The sequence below is a fragment of the Zonotrichia albicollis genome, chromosome 18, assembly GCF_047830755.1.
Source record: "Zonotrichia albicollis isolate bZonAlb1 chromosome 18, bZonAlb1.hap1, whole genome shotgun sequence".
Lineage (NCBI taxonomy): Eukaryota > Metazoa > Chordata > Aves > Passeriformes > Passerellidae > Zonotrichia > Zonotrichia albicollis.
Window position 1 is genome coordinate 9,905,377 of NC_133836.1, and position 19,835 is coordinate 9,925,211.

General features: G+C 48.0%; 1 protein-coding gene across 2 annotated transcripts in view; it reads right to left on the minus strand.

Annotated features, from left to right (window-relative positions):
• The window catches only part of TPCN1 (two pore segment channel 1), a 40,834-nt gene that overhangs the window by 7,647 nt on the left and 13,352 nt on the right, over positions 1-19,835 (minus strand). The window contains exons 1-18 of one of the 2 annotated variants that reach the window (XM_005493451.4): positions 18,452-19,030; positions 15,712-15,836; positions 13,135-13,311; positions 12,133-12,246; positions 11,140-11,270; positions 9,882-9,970; positions 9,271-9,305; positions 8,671-8,729; positions 7,914-8,013; positions 6,913-7,029; positions 5,938-6,062; positions 4,328-4,376; positions 4,069-4,132; positions 3,272-3,316; positions 2,023-2,079; positions 1,879-1,932; positions 1,469-1,541; positions 1,164-1,271 (exon numbers count right to left, since the gene is read on the minus strand). In XM_005493451.4, coding sequence (XP_005493508.1) covers positions 1,164-1,271; positions 1,469-1,541; positions 1,879-1,932; positions 2,023-2,079; positions 3,272-3,316; positions 4,069-4,132; positions 4,328-4,376; positions 5,938-6,062; positions 6,913-7,029; positions 7,914-8,013; positions 8,671-8,729; positions 9,271-9,305; positions 9,882-9,970; positions 11,140-11,270; positions 12,133-12,246; positions 13,135-13,311; positions 15,712-15,836; positions 18,452-18,542 — 1,613 coding nt within the window. In that variant the 5' untranslated portion in view covers positions 18,543-19,030. Of the gene's footprint in view, positions 1-1,163; positions 1,272-1,468; positions 1,542-1,878; positions 1,933-2,022; positions 2,080-3,271; positions 3,317-4,068; positions 4,133-4,327; positions 4,377-5,937; positions 6,063-6,912; positions 7,030-7,913; positions 8,014-8,670; positions 8,730-9,270; positions 9,306-9,881; positions 9,971-11,139; positions 11,271-12,132; positions 12,247-13,134; positions 13,312-15,711; positions 15,837-18,451; positions 19,031-19,835 lie in introns of those variants that run through there. The other variant, XM_074554102.1, reaches the window with a different exon arrangement.

Here is a 19,835-nt window from a genome sequence, read left to right on the forward strand (position 1 = left end):
AGGAGTTACCCACACCCACAGCTCTCCTGGGGTGAGGGGAAAGAGCAAAAAGGAGAATCCCAGCCCTTTCTACCTTGCAGGGCAATGACAGTGAGGTTTCCTGACTTTCCTGACTTTTTGTTCAAGTGGTCTCTGCTCACCTCCCTGCTGTCCCATCTAAATGTTTATGACACATTCAATAGGACTGAGATTCTCAGGGAAAAAAGTCTCGCTTTTTACATGGCATGATGCATAAACAACTATTTAAAACTCCTAAAAATTGTAAGAACTTACACTAGACTCATGTACAGGGTCAGGATGCATTCCTGCTTCCCCCAGACAGAAGCTTTTCTGTGTTTCCCCCATGACCCAATAAAAATTGATGAAAGAAAACTACACTGTGCCTGCTAATTTAGGATTTGGCAACCCCATCAGCCTTTACAAACACAGCTGCCAAACAGGCTTTGGCAGGGGAGGAACAGAGAAAACATTTTTTTTTCCCCTCTTGAGTGTCATGAAGTGTTCTTAAAATCCTCACTGGAGGGCTAAATTACATCAGCTTGTTTTTAATGAAACATTTCACCTCAAATCACTTCCCCCTGTGGCTCTGGAGGTGTTTGTGAAGGTGGGGGTACCTCGACAGGAGAGGGTTAATCAGCCCTGAACTGCAGAGAGGTGACAGGCCATGGTCTTGCTCCAAGTGTGAGCTGCAGTTGGAGCAGGGCAGTACTTCACCCTAGAAAGCAGCATCCTTTGAAAACTGTAATTTCTGGCAATTCAATGGAAATTATTAAACTGGCTCAGACCATCTCACCCTGACAGAAAAGCTTTTCTCTGAACAGCATCAGACAATTTAGAGGAGGTGTAAGAACCCCACGAAGGCAGACACAGGATAATCTGCCCCCAGTAAATCCCTTGATCTCTAATAGAGATCAGCTTAAGCTCCAAAGCACGGGGTGTTCATATCCCATCCCAAGTTTTTGTTATCTCTCATTTTGATAACTCGGGCTAATCCCATTACCCCACGCAATTCCTGTTGGCCACGGTCACATTCCCACAGAGCAATCCTTGCCCTCTCCTGCTAAGGAGCTCAGTCCCCAGTGGGACTGATGCAAAACAAGCCCTGTTTTCTCCCACCTGCTCTCTGGAATCCCTCCCTTCCTTCCCAGCCTTTCCCAGCTCACCTCAGCAGCTGGAGGGGCCTCAGGACCACGATGAAGTAAAAGGGCTCCATGTCGAATGCCAGTGCCATGAGCCCCAAAAATGCAAACAGGGTCACTGAGAAGTCAAAGCTGGCAAGAAAAATGAAATAAAATTAATGAAAGAGCAATGATTTATCAGCAGACAAGAGGGGTAGGTGCTGCTCCAGCCTAACAAGATGCACAAGGCCAGGGGCAGAAGGATTCTAACAGCTGACTGATGGCCTCCTGTCTCCAGGCTTGGCTCAGGAGTTGGTGTTTCCAACCCAAAAAGATGGATGTGCACTTACAGATTCCAGCCTGAGGACAGGTACTCCACAGGCCCCAGCCCAGTGGTCTTCAGGAGCAGCTCCACACCATAGACTGCAACACAAGAGCAGCAGCAATGAGCAGCCCCACAGGAAAGGCCCATGGGAAGCCTTGCCCTCATGGATGTGTGGGGATTTTAAAGGATTTCTGTTAAACAGGGGTTTAACAGACCCCACCCAACCTCCTCATTCTCAGTGAGGTGCTAAAGAGACTTTTCCCCTCCAAATCAACGCATTTCCCTGTGTTCCTGGAGATTTCCCTCTGGAGAAGTCTACAAAACAATCCCTGCCCGGCACACCATTGCTCTGGATGGAGGCCTACACCCATAACTTCAATTCCCTCCCCAGCTCCTCAGGAAATGACACAGCTCTGTTGGGAAGCATCAGCTTACTTGTGAGGAAGACTATGTAGCTCCAAGGGACATTCCTGGAGAAGAAATTCCCTCCTGCAAGACACAAGAACAGCTTTCTCAAGTCCTCCCTTTTTTCCAACCCCTCAGCACCACAGTGGAGCAACAAGCTGTGATGTTTCCTACCTTGCAGCATGAAGGTTTCAACAAGAATCCAAATTCCATTCACAGCCACCACAGTGTCTGGAAAATAAAGGAAAAACCCCATAGCAAAACCACTCCTGGGTATTCATTTCTTAGGCCAACAAAAATAATGCAATATAGGACAAGTGGCATTGGTTCCAAGTCAGTGAACAAAGGGAACTCATAAATTGTGAGTCTTCCCCCATGTCTTTCTCCAGGCTTCTAAGAGATGCAGTGCCTTTATGTTCAAAAAGAAGCAAAACTAAAATCTAAAAAAACCCCAAATTACTGAGCAGGAACAATCACTTAGAAGCCAGCAGGTAGCAGCAGGAGGAAGCACTCTTCCTCCTCTAGAGGAGAGAAGCACAGATTCCCTGCCTCAGGCAGCTCAGCTGCCAAGCAATCCCTCCAGCAGTGAGGTTGCTCACAGCTCCTTGAGAGCAAACAGAATGCGCCTCACTGGCGAGGCACCTCCTTATCCAGAATATTTCAGCTGTAAAATAAACCCCCCAAATTCTGGGAAAGCTGACCCCCAACCCACCTAAATGCAACAAGCCCCACAGAGGTGCTGTGCAGTGAGCCAGGGAGGCTCTCCAGAACGAGAGCTGAGAGCCCAGGCTGCTGGGACAATGCAGCAGTTCCCTCCCTCCCAAAACTCCAAAATTTGTCCATGAACCACAGCTCAGACCCACACCAAGTTTGGGAAGGATGTTGAGATGCTTGAGTGCATGCAGAGGAGGCAGCAAGGCTGGTGAGGGGCTGGGAACACAAACCCTGTGAGGAAGCCCTGAGGGAGCTGGGATTGTTCAGCCTGGAGAAAAGGAGACTCAGGGGTGCCCTCCTCACTCTGCACAGCTCCTGAAAGGTGCCTGTGCTCAGCTGGGGCTGGGCTCTGTCTGCAGGAACTGACACAATCAGAGCACACAGCCTTGAGCAGCACCAGGGGAAATTTAGGTTGGATATCAGGAAAACTTTTTTCCCAGAAAGGGTGATAAAGTTCTGGAATGGCTGCCCAGGGAGGTGGTGGAGTCCCCATCCCTGGGTGTGTTTAACAAAGCCTGGATGTGACACTGGGTGCCAGGGTTTAGTTGAGGTGCTGGAGCTGGGTTGGACTCCGTGATCTTGAAGGTCTCTTCCAGCTTGGTCATTCTGTGAATTCTGTGACAGTTCCTCCAAATTCCTTGGAGGGCTGGCAGAGCCAGCACACCAGAGCCACACGAGCAAGGGAGCCAAGCAGATAATTCCTACTCACACATGGTGTACTGGAACACACGGGACTTCACCAGGATGTTGATGCCTGTGTGAAGGAAAGGATGACAAACAAACGTTTACACCATCCTCCACACCACAGATCCCTCTCTCTTCTCCCTAGAGACATTTTCCATAGAAGCTAAACAGATCAGCAGATGGTTAACTTCCACTTTTTGGGAACAAGTTTAAATATCCTTTAGAATTTTAGCAGCAATGAAGTCCTTATTCTTAGCCCTCAAGATGCCCTGTTTGGTCTCTATGTGCTAATTCTGGGGTGGACAGAGGTAAATGCTCTGTGTTTGGAACAGCAAGGAGGGTTGGGAGCATCAGCAGAGCTCTGAGGGCTCCTGTGGCAGCTGTATTTGGATCAGGAACACACAGCACCTCAGAAGAGCTGCAGGTTCTTAATTGTGAATGTTGACATCCAGTCAGGGAACTTGGGACACAGGGTAAATTGGCAAGACATGACTCTGATGGGGGTTTCAAGCCTTTCTTTTTCCCTTCCCAAACTGCTGTCCTTGACCTGAATGGGACCAGGCAGCCTAAGAGCTTTTGTGACAACCCAAATCCCACGCCACAGTCACTGCAGGAATATTTGCAGGACAGAAATCCTCCCTGGAGACCCTGAATCCAAGTCTCTGGCCTCAGAGGCTCTGGATGCACATGGAGTTGGTTAGAAGGCCTTCCCTCAGGTGTTTGCCAGGGACACAAGAGCAAGGCCCTTCAGAGTGTCCTGTCTTTGTAAAGAATGCTGTTCCTGCCAGCTGAGCCCATGGTGCCACGGCCAGAGTGAGTTACCTTTGAAGATGAGGAAGGCAGTCCGTGGCAGGTCATCGAACCAGTGCTCGCGGTTCCGCTTGGCCTGGAAGCACAACAGCCTCGGTCAGCAGCAGCCAGAGCCACACCCAGGCACAAAAACAGGCCAGGGATGGAGACCCACCCTACCCAGCACTGCTTCTCTCAGATTGCCTTGTTTCTCACCCAGCTCCTCTCTAACCACTCCTTTTCTCTCCCTCCCACACACTGTTTCCCTCCTCTCCACCCAACAAGCTCTTACCTTCCATTTTAAGCCAACAACTTCATAGAAATTGTAAAAATCCTTTAGACTGCAAAACAGAAAGAAACATCTGATCAGAGCCTTGAGGGTGAGCAGATCCTTAATTGCCCCTGTCAGACATCACCAGTGGAGAGTCCTGGAAGTCATTAACTCCTTATCAGAACTGCAGCCACAGCTGACAGGACCCAGCAGTGACCTCCTCCCAGCCTGGCCAAAGGTTCCTGATTGACAATAGCCAGAATCTCCTTTCTGTAATGCTTCAGCCTCAAGGGAAACTCTGACTCTGCTGAACCCCAGTGAGAGGAAAGACCTGAGGCTTAGATGCCAGCTCCAAGGGATGGAGATTGCACTGCTCTTCATGAAGAAGTCTTGGACTGGCTTAATTACTCCTACAGTCCTTTTCTATCATCCTTGCACATTTTCTTTTCAAGGTAAAAATGAAGTTTGAAAAAGGACATGAAAGCAAAGAAACTCATAGAACATGAGTGCCTGTCTAGGTGCCCAGGGTCAGGCCTGTAACAGCTTTTCTGTGTCTGGAAGTGAGGATGCTGAACTTCTCTGACTCTTACTGGTGACATGGGTGCCTAAATTCCACAACTCAGTCTTTCTCCCTGTGCCATTTTCAATACTTCTCTGTGGCACTTCAAGGAGAAGCATCAGCACCAGTTTCATAGGAGAGTCACTTGGAACCTGTCTGGCCAGAACAAAGAAAAAGGAAGAGAAGGTCTCCTGCTCTAATTCCCTCTTCTCCCTTGCTGGCTGGAGTTAGCTGCACCCACCCACCCCCCCCCCCCAGAATAGCAATTCTCTGCCTCATAACACAGAGGATGGCAGCCCTGAAAGCACCAGCAGAACCAAATTTTAATTAACAAATCCCTGGGGGGGACAGCCAGCTGCTGGAAAAAAGCAAAAACTTGTTAAAAGCTGCGAGGCTGCACTGAGTGAGGAAATGCTGCAGGCAGGCTCCAGTGCTGCTCCCCAGCTCCTGCTCCCTCAGCTCTGCCAGGGGAGGGGAAGCAGCTCCTGCCTGGGAGTGCCAGCAGTGCTGTATCCACAAGAGGGCACGCAGGAACTCCAGCACCTCAGCTCTCAGGGTACCCACCCCTCCCAGCTCCCTAGCAAAACCCAACACTCATTCCATAAACCCAGGCATCCTCTCCAAAGCACAGCCCAGCTGCAGGGAGTGCAGCAAGCTCCCTGCTCTGGCTGCAGCAGTGTGCTGGTGGTGTTGGAGGGTCCCCAGGATGAGGGAAGAGATGAGAATCTTGACTCCATGTTGCAAAAGGCTGATTTGTTATTTTATGATACATATTATATTAAAAATGCTATACTTAAGAAAGAGAAAGGAGACATAAGAAGGCTGGAAAAGAATGATAATAAAATCTCTGATAGACCAGAACCTCGACAGAGCTGGACCATGATTGGTCATCAAGTAAAAACAATCTACATGAGACCAAAGATGCACCTGTTGGTAAACCACCTCCAGACCACATTCCACAGCCATCAGATAGTTAATTTTACATTTCTTTTCTGAGGCTTCTCAGGAGAAAAATCCTAGCGAAAGGATTCTCATAGAATATGTGAGTGACACAGCAGCAGGACCATCCTACCTGACTAAAGGGGTATTGCTCTGGTTCAGTGCTTTGAAGGTGAGATATCTCTCCCTGGCACACATCCGAGGCTTGTAGAACCGCAGCAGCCCTTCAAAGTGCTTGAAGGAAATTCCAGATGGCCTCTGGCAACAAAGGAACGCTGTCAGAAGCAGCAGCAGCAGGCAGGAATGAACAGAGCTTTTAATTCTCACTCTGGATTTGTTTTAAGCAGGATTTCATCTGTTATAACTGAGCCCCCAAAGCACCCTGAGCTATTACTTTAACACACCAAGCGTGTCCCAGGGCACAGAGATCAGAAAGCCTTTCTGGCAATGGGTCCCTCCAGCAAATGCAGAACTGTTCCCTTTTGCCCCATCGCCTGAAAATTGTCCTAACCAGACACCCCAAGCAGAGTTCAACCCCTCTTCTTGGGAAATTAGCAGGCAGCCTAAGAGATCCCATCATGGCACTTTTTTAAGGCCATCAGCTTTGTGCACTAAACATGAAATAATCTACCAGAAGTGGGTTAGTTATTTTTGGGTCTTATTTCTCTTGCTGCTCCAACAAGTTAAGCAAGAACTCAACTTTCTCCCCACAGTGCTTGTCTCTGTTAAAAGCTGTTCGTAGGTGAATTCCTTCTGTTTCTGCACTGCTCACTTGTGCAGGACCTGGAAAATGGATTGTATTTTCAATTGTATGACCCATCCCTCCTCTCAGTAGTGATGGTAAGCCAAACAAGTCCTCAAGTGACCCAGACTGATTCAGAGAGAAATCAATGATCACATGCACTCCAGAACAAACCTCCCTCATTTCACCAAGCCATAACCTCACGCAGGGCTGAAATTCAGAGCACTCTGCTTTTTCTCCACTAACAGAGGTGAACATGAATGAAAAAACCATCAGCCCACGGTGAGCCTGATCACAATGAACAGGGATAAAAGCCATTTTTTGGAGGTCAGCAGCCAGGCCAGGGTGCTGCTGGCCCAGCTGTACCTGTTTGGTGACCAGCAGCCGGTACGCGTGCTGGATGGCCGTGCGCTTGTGCAGCAGCAGGGACTTGAACTTCCTCTTCTCAATGTCATTGAAGGTGTCAAACACAACAGCCAGAAGCTGAGAAGACAGGAAAAAAATAAGAAATAAGTGCTGTTTTGATCTTTATACTTGCAGGGTTTCAGGGAGGCACAGCAGATGCTGATGGGGTCGGTGACGCCCGCTGGCACCAGGGATCCCACAAAGGGATCCACAAGCTCTGATCCACTTTTTGGAGGAGGTCCAGATGTTTCTGACCTCTCAACACCTGCTAGTGGATTTTAAGAGCTACAAAAATGCCAGCAGAAAACCGCATCAAAAGATTAAAACGCCCTGATCTGTCCCTGGAAAGCAGGGTTTGGGGGCTGCTCTCTGGACCCACCCCCTTCCTGGGAGCTTTGGCTAACACACAGCAAAGCGAACCCTCCATCTGGGGAGGCAGTGAAATCCAACCACAAGCATCAAATCTCTCACCCCGGGTTGCAGAATTCCTCAGCTCCTTTGGCAAGGCCTTTTCCAGCACCCACATCCTCCCCTGGGCAGCCATGCTCTCACTCTGCAGTGATCAGCACTGCAGCCCTGCCATCCTGAGTAATTCCATCCCCTTCAAACTGATTTACAAAGTATTTCGGGCAAGTCCAGATAATAAAATGCCACTTTATGATAAATAATTAAGACAGAGAAGGATAATAAATTTCATGTAACTGAGTATGTCACTCCAAGCACGATATTAATGGGAGAGCAGTTGAAAGATGCTCATATAATTTGGTTTTCTGTGATTTAGTTCAATTCCTCGTGGTTAGACATTAAAAGAGTTCTATCTGTAGCCAAGCTGCCACCTCTAGAAGTGTTCTGCCAAAGGGTCTGAGATGATTGCAGAGCAGTTCTGGGAATGGGGAAGACTCTGCTGAGCAGTGAGCTCCAAAAGCAGGCAGAGGGAAGGGAAGTGCTCCCCTGGGACTCACCAGGTTCATGATGAAGTAGAGCTCGATGGAGAGGTACACGATGAAGAACACACAGGACCAGGGGTTGCGGGCGTAGGACGGCATCATCACATCAGGGAAACTGCACCCCAAAGGACACAAGGGTGAACCCCAAAACCCTCATCGCACACAGCCCAAAATTCAGAATAAAAATAAATGTGGCAAGTGCAATCCTCACACACCCCAAACACCAAATGAGATTTGTGGTGTGGTTAAGGGCTATGCTTTGGTACTTAACAACAGCTGTACAGCCTCAGTGCAGGTGTTACCACCTCAGATTTCTTCCATCCTTTGCTAATTTCCTAATCCCCAGGGCTCTCCCTGACAGCAGATCAATATTTACTCACTGCTGTTATCCCAATTTCCCTGCAGACAGGTGAAGTGCAGCACAGGAATGGGAAGTTAGTTCTCAACAGAGAGCTGTTGGCTGACAAAGGAGCACAAACACATTTTCCCTTCCTGAACCAAGGCCTAACAAAGCTGTTTCCCCCTTAGTGCCCTCACAGTGATGAAGACATCTGAGTCCTTAGAGATAACTCTGCAGCTGAGGTCACAGTGTCCTAAAGTAAAATGGAATAGCAGCTCTTCCCATGCAGGCTGACCCTGCACATCTCTCTCTCTCAGGCAGAGGAAAGGGGTCACATATTTGGAGACAGAGCATTTCTGCAGATAAACTCTTGGCTCTGCCAGACTCCTTTGGGACAAAGAGAAAGGCTGAGATAGAAGAGCATGAACTTACTTTGAAGTGGTCAAAAGCACAAAGAGATTCACCAGGCTGTTCTCTAAGGTATTGAAGTACTGAAAGAAAAAATTCCCATGACAAAATGCAAGCAGGAACTCACAGGGACATTTTGTTCAAAGAAACAACCAGTCCCCCCACCCCTTTGGATTCAGGCACACCCACAATTCCCTGATGCCTTCCATAGGGAAAAGTACTTCAGCACTTTTAAATTTCCCTGAGAAATGGTATGTGAAGGGTTAAACCAAAAGCACATTTTTATAAGCACTTTTTCCCAGGCAGCAGCCGCAACCAGTGGCTGCTGGACTCTGACCACAGCAGTGGAAGTGGCTGAGCTTTGCCCCACACATCTCCTCCCCTGGGGACAGTGGCAGGTGGCTCTTCTGGCTGAATGAAGGCACCAAGAGCAAGGAACAACTCTGAGAATGTTCCCTGTGGCACATCCTGTCTTGGAGGAACTTCTTTCCACAGCCTTCCTCCCCACAGAGGGTAAAGCAGGGTGACACTGCCAGGAGCAGCCAGTGTTTGATCTCACATGGTTTAATAAACTATGACTGCACTGTAATGCTGAACTCTTAACAAAAAAATCAAGATACTCACTGGATCCGAGTGGTTAGGAGAAAACAAGTAAAAACCTAAAGAGGCAGCAGAGAAAACAGAGGAGGAGAGAAAGGAGAAAGAACAAACAAAAATAAAGTCAGTTCAATGTTGAGCAGTGAAGCAGCTCCCAAAGGGAAGGTCCCACCAAATCCTCTCTGACACCCTGAGGATGGGAGTGTCTGGAAGACTTTTTCCACAGAGATTTGCCAATAGATGTCATTGGCATTTCCCTGCTCCTTTTGGAAAATAAACTTTCTGGGAATGGTTTGGGCTGTAGCAGGTACACTCCAGACACATGCATTTGTGGGGATGCAGAATAAAGTGTTAACACTGAGGAAGAGCTGGTGGAAGCAGAGCTTGGAAACACACACCACTGACTGTGCTCTGGAAGAGGTCAAAAGGGCTTTTCTCTCAAAATTAAATACTCAGCCTTCAGATGTTTTGGATGTTTTAACTCTGCCTTCCAGACTGCAGATGAAATGGAATAAATGGAAGATGCTGGCAACACTTTGGATCTGATCACCTTTACATTCATCCAGGCTGCTCATGTTGCTTTTGGACAATCACTGGTCTTATAAGAGCATCACTTCTCCACCCATAATACAACTCACCCAGAATAGCAAAAATCACCATGAAGAAAAGCAGGAGGAGAAGGATGTCAATAAAGGGTGGGAGGGACTGGAAGATCTGTCGCAGATTTCTGAAAAATAAGAGAAAACATTAATAAATTAAAATTTGCACATTTACTCCTCCAGGTTGTCAGGGGAAAGAAAATAACCCACCACTACCCCCCCACACTTGAGGGCTTTCTTCCCACTCCCTCCAAGGATTAAAAGTAGAAAGCTTGCTAAATTAGGATCATTTCCAAGCTACCCATCTGTCCTTTGCAGTCAGCTCCCAGGTACTGCAAACAACACTAATGTCATGTTGTCAGCTCTCCTTCTGCAGACTGAAGACCAGCCCTGATTCACTGTGCAGTTTCCAGGCAAGCCCAAGAGCAGGGCCAGGGCTGCCACACCCTGTGCTGGTCTCTCTGAGCTGGTTTATACACCCAAGCCCTGTGCACCACCAGCACATCCACACTTAGCTCACAGTGAAACCATCTCCAACACAAATGCCAGTGAAAGACACTGACTTTCCCTGGATGCTTGCAGGATTTTGTTGGAATGCATGAAATAGAAGCCTCTTTGAGTCCCTCAGAGAGAGAAAGGAATGCAGGGATTAAATTGGAACCTTTAGAGAAAATGAAATATATTAAGCCACACAGACATGAAGTAAAAGTGTAAGCTTTAGTTTTGAGTAAGTAGAAATATATTTTAAGTGTCTTAAGAAATTGTGTTAACTAGTAAAAGCCCTAAAGTCTAGTTTAAAGTTCAGTAGTGTTACCTTTCACAAAATTAACTTAGTGCCAGACATAATGAAAACATAGCAGAACATTGCTTGCATTTCTGGGTAGAACAGACAGAACTTTTTGCATGAACAGACAGAACTACATGTGTAGATTTTGGGTAAGAGCTGACATTACTTTCACACATTAGAATCAAGCTCAGATAGAAGAATATTTTAGAATCGTGTTTTTAGCTGATTGGATGATTTATGAATAAAAACCATCTGTATTGGGGTGCAAAGGAGAAGGAAAAGAGGGATAGTAGCTGCTAGCTGCTGCTCAGAACATCAGGACTCTATGCCAGGAAGCTTTAGCACAGATCTCAATACTCTGAACTCTTCGAGACTGATGTATTCACGCAATAAACAACCTTACAACAACCACAACAGCTCCTGTCTCTTTGAAGACCCAAAACTCATGCCCAGCTCCGAGTGCTTTCCCTCCAGCCCAGCCCCAGGAGCGAGGGCAGAGCCCAGCATCACCTTCTGACAGCCCCACAGTAGCGGCAGTCCACGAGGAAGATGCAGCGCAGGGCGCGGGTGATGCGCACGTGCGAGGTCTGGCGCACCAGCACCACGATGGCCTCGATGAACTGCACCAACAGCACACACGTCTGCAAGAAAGGGGGGACCACAGGCAAAGCAAGGCCTCACCACCTGTTCATCTGCACATCTGAAGGATGGGAGGTGTCCCTGAGTGTTGGAACCCAGGAAATTCCTTTGGCTGCCCTTGGAGGACTCGAGGCCCTGCCCAGGGGGCTCAGAGACCTTGGCACAGAGCCCCAGACCCCCGTGCCTTTGATCTTGACCCATGGAGCAAATTACCATCTTTATATGAAGAATTACAAGTCAAAAGAGTTTAAGTAGAATAATAGTCTGTCACAGGGTGAAAAAAAGAGATTTTTGAGGTTTTTAGAATGGGGCCTTGGGGTCTCAAGATGGAGGAATTTGGGTGTGCCTTGTCCTTTTTCCTTCTTCTTCCTAGAGGAATTTGGGCATGCTTTGTCCTTTTTCCTTCTTCCTAGCCTCCATCTTCTGGGTGATGCTAGCACTTTTGGATTGGTTTAGAGTAGAAGCTCACTGTCTAACATAGGTGATAGGTATAGGGAAGTTATAGTAAATAATGTTTTTAGTATAAAAAGATAACACCACCCCAAGGGCAGGCAGAGTGCCTCTGTCTGACCTGCTGAATGGACCTCGGCAGAACAGAGAAAGCATTTTATAGGTAAGATACAATAAACAACTTTGAGAACAAGAACTGAGGAGTTCTGACTCCTTCTTAGACTTTCTAATGTATTTTGGGGTCACTGTGAGCAGCAGAGATTCTGAGACCTGAGGGGATCTCACATGAATCATCCAGCAGCTGGGACACAGCAGCTACATCACCCTGCTGCAGTGCAGGCCAGTATTTCATCTGGATCTTTGGTTCTTGGAGGTTCTAAAGGAGAAACCTTGACAATCAAGCAGAAAACTCACCTTGACCATAGTCCTTTTGTGCCTGATAAAGGTTTGGAAGCCCAGCCATCTCATTTTCATGGAGAGCTCAAAGACGACCACGATTAACGCAAACAGCTCCAGGGTAGCGTGGACCTGCCACAGCAGAGGTTTGGTGAGAACAGCAGCACAGCACAGGCCACACTCCTGCCCCTCCTTTTCCAAGGAGCAGCTGGCTTTGACAGCAGTCTGAGCATTGCTTTGTGGCATGCAGGGAAACCCCAAGCCACTCTTTTACAGCTAACATAGCAATGTTTTTCAAAATTTCTATATCTATTCAAAATTTCTACATCTATTCAAAATTTCTATATCTATTTCAAAATTTCTGTATCTACTGCTTTGTGCTTTTATTAAAGCCTGTGCAGCTTTTCTCTAAGCAGTACCAGGCCAGAATTTCCTAAAATCCATGTCCCTTCTGGGCTTGAGCAACACAGGAAAAAACTTATTGATATCTTGGCCTTTTGTTTCAAATGTATCAACAACTTGAGCAGAAACACTTTGAAAAAAGATGGATACTGTAATTTTTTTAGTGGAACACAGGCAGGAGAGCCTGTGGGCAGGGAGAGTTTATACAGAGAAGGGTTTTTCCTTGAATTAGAATTCTGGACAATCACAAGGAAGGTCCTGATCTGTGTTCTAGGAACCAGTGGTGGTGATGGGGTAATGGCACCAGCCCTGACAACAGCTTTGAAACCACCCCATCAAAGCCCACAGACTGCTGAGTTATCTCAAGAAAAAGGAAAAACCCACCAATTTCTGTTACTAAATGAAGAACTGCACAAATTGATAACACAAAATGAGTATCACTTTCATTGTGGTCTGCCTAGATCAGACGGAAAAAGGAACTTTTGCTGTCTGGCCTATCTGCTGTCAACCATTTACAGAACAAAGCAGGTGGATTTTTTTCCTCTTACTGCCTCCTCCTTCCTCTCGGTTTGGCCATCGTTTTCCTCTCCCCCAGGCTGCAGAGGGCCAGGTACTCACAAAGATGCCCAGGCGGAGCATGGGGACGGCTGGGGCCTCGCACAGGGACAGCAGCAGCAGCAGCAGGGCCGTGCTCAGCTCCATCAGGTAGAAAAGGTGGTTGTGTGCAAAGAGGTAGGCAGCGAGTGCTTTGGCATTTTTGGGGTGGGTGAAGAACTTGTCATTATTTTCTCCTTCCTAGGGCAGCAGGAATAAAGAAGGGAATGGCATTAGTGACTCTTGGTGCTATAAAACAGTGAAGAATGTAGATTTTTATAGGGATTAGATACAATTCCCAACAGACCACTCCCATTTACAGCCTGTTGTTGATGTGTTTATTGAGGAATGGACTCTACACACACGGGACATCCCCTTCTGCTCATAACCACATTTCAGTAATGAAACTCTTTAACACCCACAAAATCCTGCTTCAGAAACCCCTGAGCCTTTTCACAATGAGGAAGAGAGCTGGGAGAGTTTGTAAAGGCAGGCAAAGAAACTTCAGCCAACATCCCAACACAAACACAGCACTTCATTTACTTGCAACTACTTCCCCATGTTTACAGACTTATTTGATTAAACTTCTCCAGGACAGAACACGAAAACACCCAGATAAGCTCCAGGGCACCTGGCTGACAGTTGTTCCTCCTTATCTTGGCCTTGCAAAATGTCTGGGAGAAAACACTGGAGCACACAGAGTGTTTTCTGCTTCAGGAATGTAGACAGACTCTATGCAAAATTAACAAGTCTCTATGCTGATTTGTCACTCCCTCTTAACTAGAAAGCTTAATTAACATTAAAAGGTCAGATACTCCATCTTAACACTTTGCCTACAACTGATTTTCAAACAGCTACATCGTGACTATTTTTACCCCTAGGATGAAACTTAGTTTGGGGAGATTTTAGAGGGTTTTCATCAGAACTACCCAACAGCTTCTTCTTTTTCTCTAGTCAACAGTTCTGGCAAGGGAGCTTTTGTCACTCACAGGAAACTTGCTGCCTCTTGGGAACTGTCATAAGAGATCACTTTTCCCCAGCAGGGCCACACAGATGCACAAGAAGTGGTGAGGTTTTGTTTAAATTAACATCTTCCCAGGCAGGCAATTACTGCAAGGATAGCCAAGCTATTACTATCAAAGCAGAATAGCTGTGATTGCAAAAGGATAACGAGGTCAGGGAACTCTCCTTTAGGAAGGGAAGCATTCCCCAGACTCGCTCAGGAGAGGGTTCCCAGTGTGTCTCACTGCATCCAGCTCACACTGGGGTTCAGAACAAACACTGCTGGGTCAGAGAGCTGGGCTGGAGCAGGACAGAGCCAGCTCTGCACAGAGCCCAGGCTGAGATCAGCAGGGTCCTTTCCATCCACCCTGGCAGGACACACTTGTGGAATGACAAACAGCCTAAATCCTGCCTCCTGGGAGCCAAACAATTCCAAACGTGCCTGGACAGCAAAGCCCTTCTATCCAGACCCAACACTTGCCTGCAGCCACTGCTCACAGAACTCTCTGGATGTGATTCTACCTCATTTCAAGGACAGTGTCACCGTGGCCATTGGGGAAGGCAGCAGCAGCAATCATCCCCATCTGAAGGGCCAGGCCTGCTGTGCCCATTACCATCAGAGCTGCACAGCTCAATGACCCTTTGCAGAGCTGCTCCAATAATCAGGAGTTTAAACAAAAGCCTGGGATGGAGGCTGAAGCCACCCTGCCATTGTCACACCACGGAGCTCAAGTGTTGTCAAGGTCCAGCCTACACTGGTTTAAAATATCTGAGAAGTGAGATTTCTCAGTCCAGCGGGGTCAGAGCACAGAGGAACAAATGGTTTCTGTCACCTTGCAGTGGGTTAAACAAAAAAAACAACCTGCTGGGTCCAAAGCACCCCAGAGCTTTGAAAGGGAAGGAAGAGAAGAAAGGATGGACAATAATGGAACCAGCAGCCACTTTGGACTGGACAGCTCAGGGAGAAGCTCAGTTTTGGTGGCTAATTCCTCACACCAGATGCACAGCAACCTTAAAAAAGCAAACTCTTTGTTGCAGTAAGGATGGTGTTTCTGGTAACTGAAGCATGGGTGGGGTTTGATTCATTGTTGTTTTAAACATTATAAATTTCACTCCTGACCCAGCATCCTTTAATCGTGTAGAAATCAAGACCTCTGCTTTCCCTCGTGTCTCACATGACCTGCAGAACTTGACTGACACTAACTGGGCCACCCCATGGCCTAGGCAGGTTGGGACCTGCACTTCCAGAACAGGAGAGCACTGACCATTCCCCCTGGAGTGACTGTGGAGATGACAATCTGTGACCAACTGAAATGACAATCTGTGACCAGCTGCAGAAACCTCCATGCCAAGGTGGCAGAACTGTGCATGTGCTGAACCCCCAGCCAGCACAGCCCTTGGGATAGGACTGGGTTGTTGGCTGCCCCAAATGACTCCCAACCCCTACCTAGAGGTGCCCCCAGCACCGCCCCACTCCCAAAGCAGAATCCTTGGCAAGGCACTGAATTTTCAACCCCAGCACAGAAGCTGTTTGTTTCCCATGGCCAAGAATCAGTGTATCTCCTGCAGAGCACTGTCCCCCCACGCAGCAGGGCTCACCTGGAGGTAGATGGCTGCCTCTTGGTAGTTCATCTCCCAGTTGTGGCGGGCAGAGCCCTGCTGGGCGCAGCACTCCCTGGCCGCGGGGCTGGAGGCATCGCTGACCACGTCGTAGCTGCCTCCATCTGCAGCAGAGAAACAGGGATCAGCCATCAGCAGCAGGCTCTGGGATCACAGGCAGCCACAGCAGCTGGGAAGTGGCAGCTGCACGCTGACAAATTGACTCTTGGCAGGTAGGAGCTTTAAAGAGACGCTCAAAGGCAGCACTTGCACACGGGGATGCTCCCGGAAGATCATCGGAAGAGACAGCTTCCTACTCAGTGCAGCAAGCAGCTCTCCTGGCTCAGGGGGGTGTGCTGTCATGCCTGAAGCTTGCTATCAGCAGCACAATCTACAAGCAGGCAGGTAACAGCCACCAGCCTCCCAGCATGGAGAAGAGCGTTTGCTGAAGGAGCAGGAAGCTTTTGCAACGTCCCTGGAGCAGAGGCCATGGAAGGATGGACACAGCACTGCCCCTGCCATGGGGCACCAAAGTGAGGAGAGAAGCTGTCAGTATTTTGAGCAGAAAGCCCCATTTCTCCCAGCACTTCACTAAATAACACATCAACACTCTGAGGTGCTGATGAGTACTGACACCCCTCTGATGCAAACAAACCGCAAGATGAATTTTCTGTTCACACTGCACACATTAATTCTGACATTTCTGAGCCTGTCCTTCTCACCAGCAAAGAACTACAGAACAATGCCATACTGAATGTGTTAAACAGATTTTGTAAATAAAGGTTTTGTTTAAAAATACCCAAAACAATTAAATCGCAAAACAGCAACTCCCAAGAAGAGCTACACATCCACAGTGCCCTTCCCATGGGGAGTTATACAGGGCATGTATGTAAACTCCAAAATAATTGCCATTTTTGCATTCTGCAGCCTCAGTGCTATTAACACAGATGAAAACTAAGCAAGAAGACAATTAGTCTACAAAAAGGGAATGTCACTTGGTTTCTTCTTCTGGGACTGGGGGTTTTATTTTACCTTTGGCAAAGAATACTGAGCAGAGAACCCCCAGCAGTGACACCTGCTTAGGGCCTGTGGTGGAGCTAGCCACACTCTCAGTTCTTCAGAGTTTCAGACATTTCCCACATCACATGGTTGTTCCTGCTCTCAGAAGAGACTTCCCTCCTCCAGTGCCTCATGTTCCCAAAGTGGGTACATGTAAAACTGAGCTTGCCAGCACAGCAGTGCTGATTTCCCCCTTTTTTATGAGCACAGGAGCTGTGGTGTGGCAGCTCGTTCCCTCTGTGTTCAAAGTTGTTATCTGAGAGTGGGCAAAAAGCACCACGAGGTTCTCTTCCCCTCTCATGACAGCCTGCTGAAGATTTGCTGTGACAAAATAATCCTGGATGAATTACTGATTCAGTCTCTCCAGAACACCCTCTGGAGTGGAGAGGGAGCCCATGCCAAAAACTCTGCACCCGCCAAGAGAAATGGCACCATGTGCTGCTGGCAGAGGCAGGGAGTGGGAAGAAATCAGAGCCCCTTCACCAGTGCACAGCCACAGCTGCCTCTTCCACCCCCAAATCAAATTAAGATAACATTTCTCTGGGGTTTGTGAAGACCTTCCAGATTGCACACTCAGGTTGCTGAGCATTCTGCAGCACGAAGCCTGTTTCTCTTCCCTGCTTCCCCCACACCCTTAAAATACCACTCAAAATCTGGACAAATGTTTGAATGAGGCCGGTTCCTCCCCCACACCCCTTGATTTAGCACAGCTCTTGGAAAAAAAAAAAAACCTGAATGATGGAGTTTTTATTTATCCACGGAGCTGGAATGGCAGCCTTCTGGTTTGTCTGCTTTTTAACTAAGAGATGACAGCCATATGCAAAAATCAGAAGCCTTATATTGCAAGCTCTAAAAAGTCCTTAAATGTTATTATTTATAAAGCTTTTGCTGGGGATGTGTCTCAAAAAGACAGACTCCCTCATACTGCAGCCTGAGAGCAAAACCTTTTCACATTTGATGCTTAACAGTTACAGGAGGAGCATATCTCAATCAGAACCTGGACTTTACATTATAGAATATACAACATTTACAAGGATCAAAACACACTGTGACCAAAACAGCAAAGGTTTGTAGCATTAACCTACACACCAACACACTGGACCCTGCCCAAAGATGCCAAAATCACCTTTAACCCTGACAAAGATACCAAAATCACCTTTAACCCTGAAGCAGCTCTTTTGCAAAAATTAACCTCTCTGGAAAGGACTGACACAAGGAAAAGACACACCCCAGCAAAACCCAGGACAGGACCCTGCTCTGTGCTTCCCGCAGGAGAGCTGTCCCAGCTCTGAGACCAAGGTTGCAAACACAAAACAGCACTCAAGAGATGCAAATCAGAACCAAAAAACAGCTCTAGAAATCAAGATGCTTTCCTGCTGTCTAAACCAGGCACAGACAACAGCACAGGTACTCGAGTGTTCCGGTGGGGAGCTGCATTTTGTGGATCAGCTCCTTCCCCATCAGGTACCAGAAGGTTGATCTAGCATCCCTGAGGCAACAGCATCATCTGGGTCATAAATAATAATAAAAATAATAATAAATTCCAAGAGCAGCCCTCTGACTGTGTGCTTGGCAGCCCTCCAGCGAGCTAATTTCCTCAGCTGCTCCCATGATAACAATGACACAGACTAATGCAAGCTCGGCTCCGCTCGTGCTGCACCACATCCCCGACGGCGTTTACCATCAGTATGGAGCTCAATGAGATAGGAGGATCTCTGCACGGGGCTCCCGGGATCCTCGAGGTAGATGGCAGGCAGCTCCCTCCACTGCATGGCAGCCCCTGGTGCTCGCAGCCCGCCGCTCCTGCCTCCCCTTCCTTCCCAGAGCTGCTCCTCGGGGCAAAGCTCCGCACAAGAGATCCTGCTCTGCTGCCTGCAGAAGTGAGCGCCTTCTCCCCTCCTCCCCTCTGAGGAAGAGCTCCGTGAGAGATCCTTTCCCTGGGTGAGGTTTGGGAAGGTCGAGCTGCAGGATGAGAAGTGAGATCCTTTGCCTGGGTGTTTCCCGGGGTGAGGTTTGGGAAGGTTGAGCTGCAGGACGAGGAGCTGCCAGGCACAAGCGTGGTGCTGGCGAATGTGCTGCGCTCTCGTGTTTTGGCATTTAGCACAAGTTGCTCACGATGAGCTAACGGGGAGAGGAGTGGAAGTGCTGAGCAGGCACAGCGAGGGATCTCCAGCACGAAAAAGAAAACAGATATTTGGTGAAGTTTGTGGCGTGAGGGGCACGCCAAAGGAAGAGAAGTGAGCTGGTCACAGATGGCAAAGCTTCCTTCCTTACACTTGTGTAACTTATCCCAGGCGTTCCCTGAAAACAGAGAGAGGCAGGGAGGGAGGGGAAAAATGAAAAGAGCGGGGGGAAGAGGAAAAAAAAAAAGAAAAAAGGAAAAGCAAAACCAGCTGGCTGCTTACACAAGGCATCCAGAACGAGACTGCCGGGACTCCAGCATTTCCATTCAGTGCAGCCGAGCATGCTCCTGTGTAAATAGTTTCCATATGTCATCATTACAATAAAAAACAAAAAAACAAGGAAGAAAGAAAAGGAGCATAAACTTTCCAGAGCCCAAACCTCTCCCTCTGCAAAACAAATTCCCTGCTTAGGGGAAGGAAAAACTCTCCATGGGCCGAGAGCAAACAAACTCCTCTCATTCAGAGGAGCTCATGCAGCCGTGGGGGATCTCCAGGGCAGAGCTGAGAGGAGAATAAGGGACAGAAAACATCCACAGGAGGCTGGGATAAATCACCCTTCCCAGGCAGCTATTATACATCCAACTCAAGTCACTCTGGAATTCCTGGTTTTTGATGTCTGCACTTCTTCAAATAAATAGTAATTTTTTCAAAATTCCAACAAACTGGTAACCTCCTACAAATTCAGAGAGTTATAAACCAGCCCTGCAGGGCAGCTCTTCCATTTGCCTTGGAGCTCCCCCAGCCTGGCTCTCATTAGCCAGCTTGCCAGATGTTCTGCCTGCCAGCCAGCACACACTTTCTATGGCCTTGCACTGAAACAGGCTGAGATTCCCTAACTGGCTCACTGCCTGCCTCCAAAGCCTTCACTGGACTTCCCAGGGC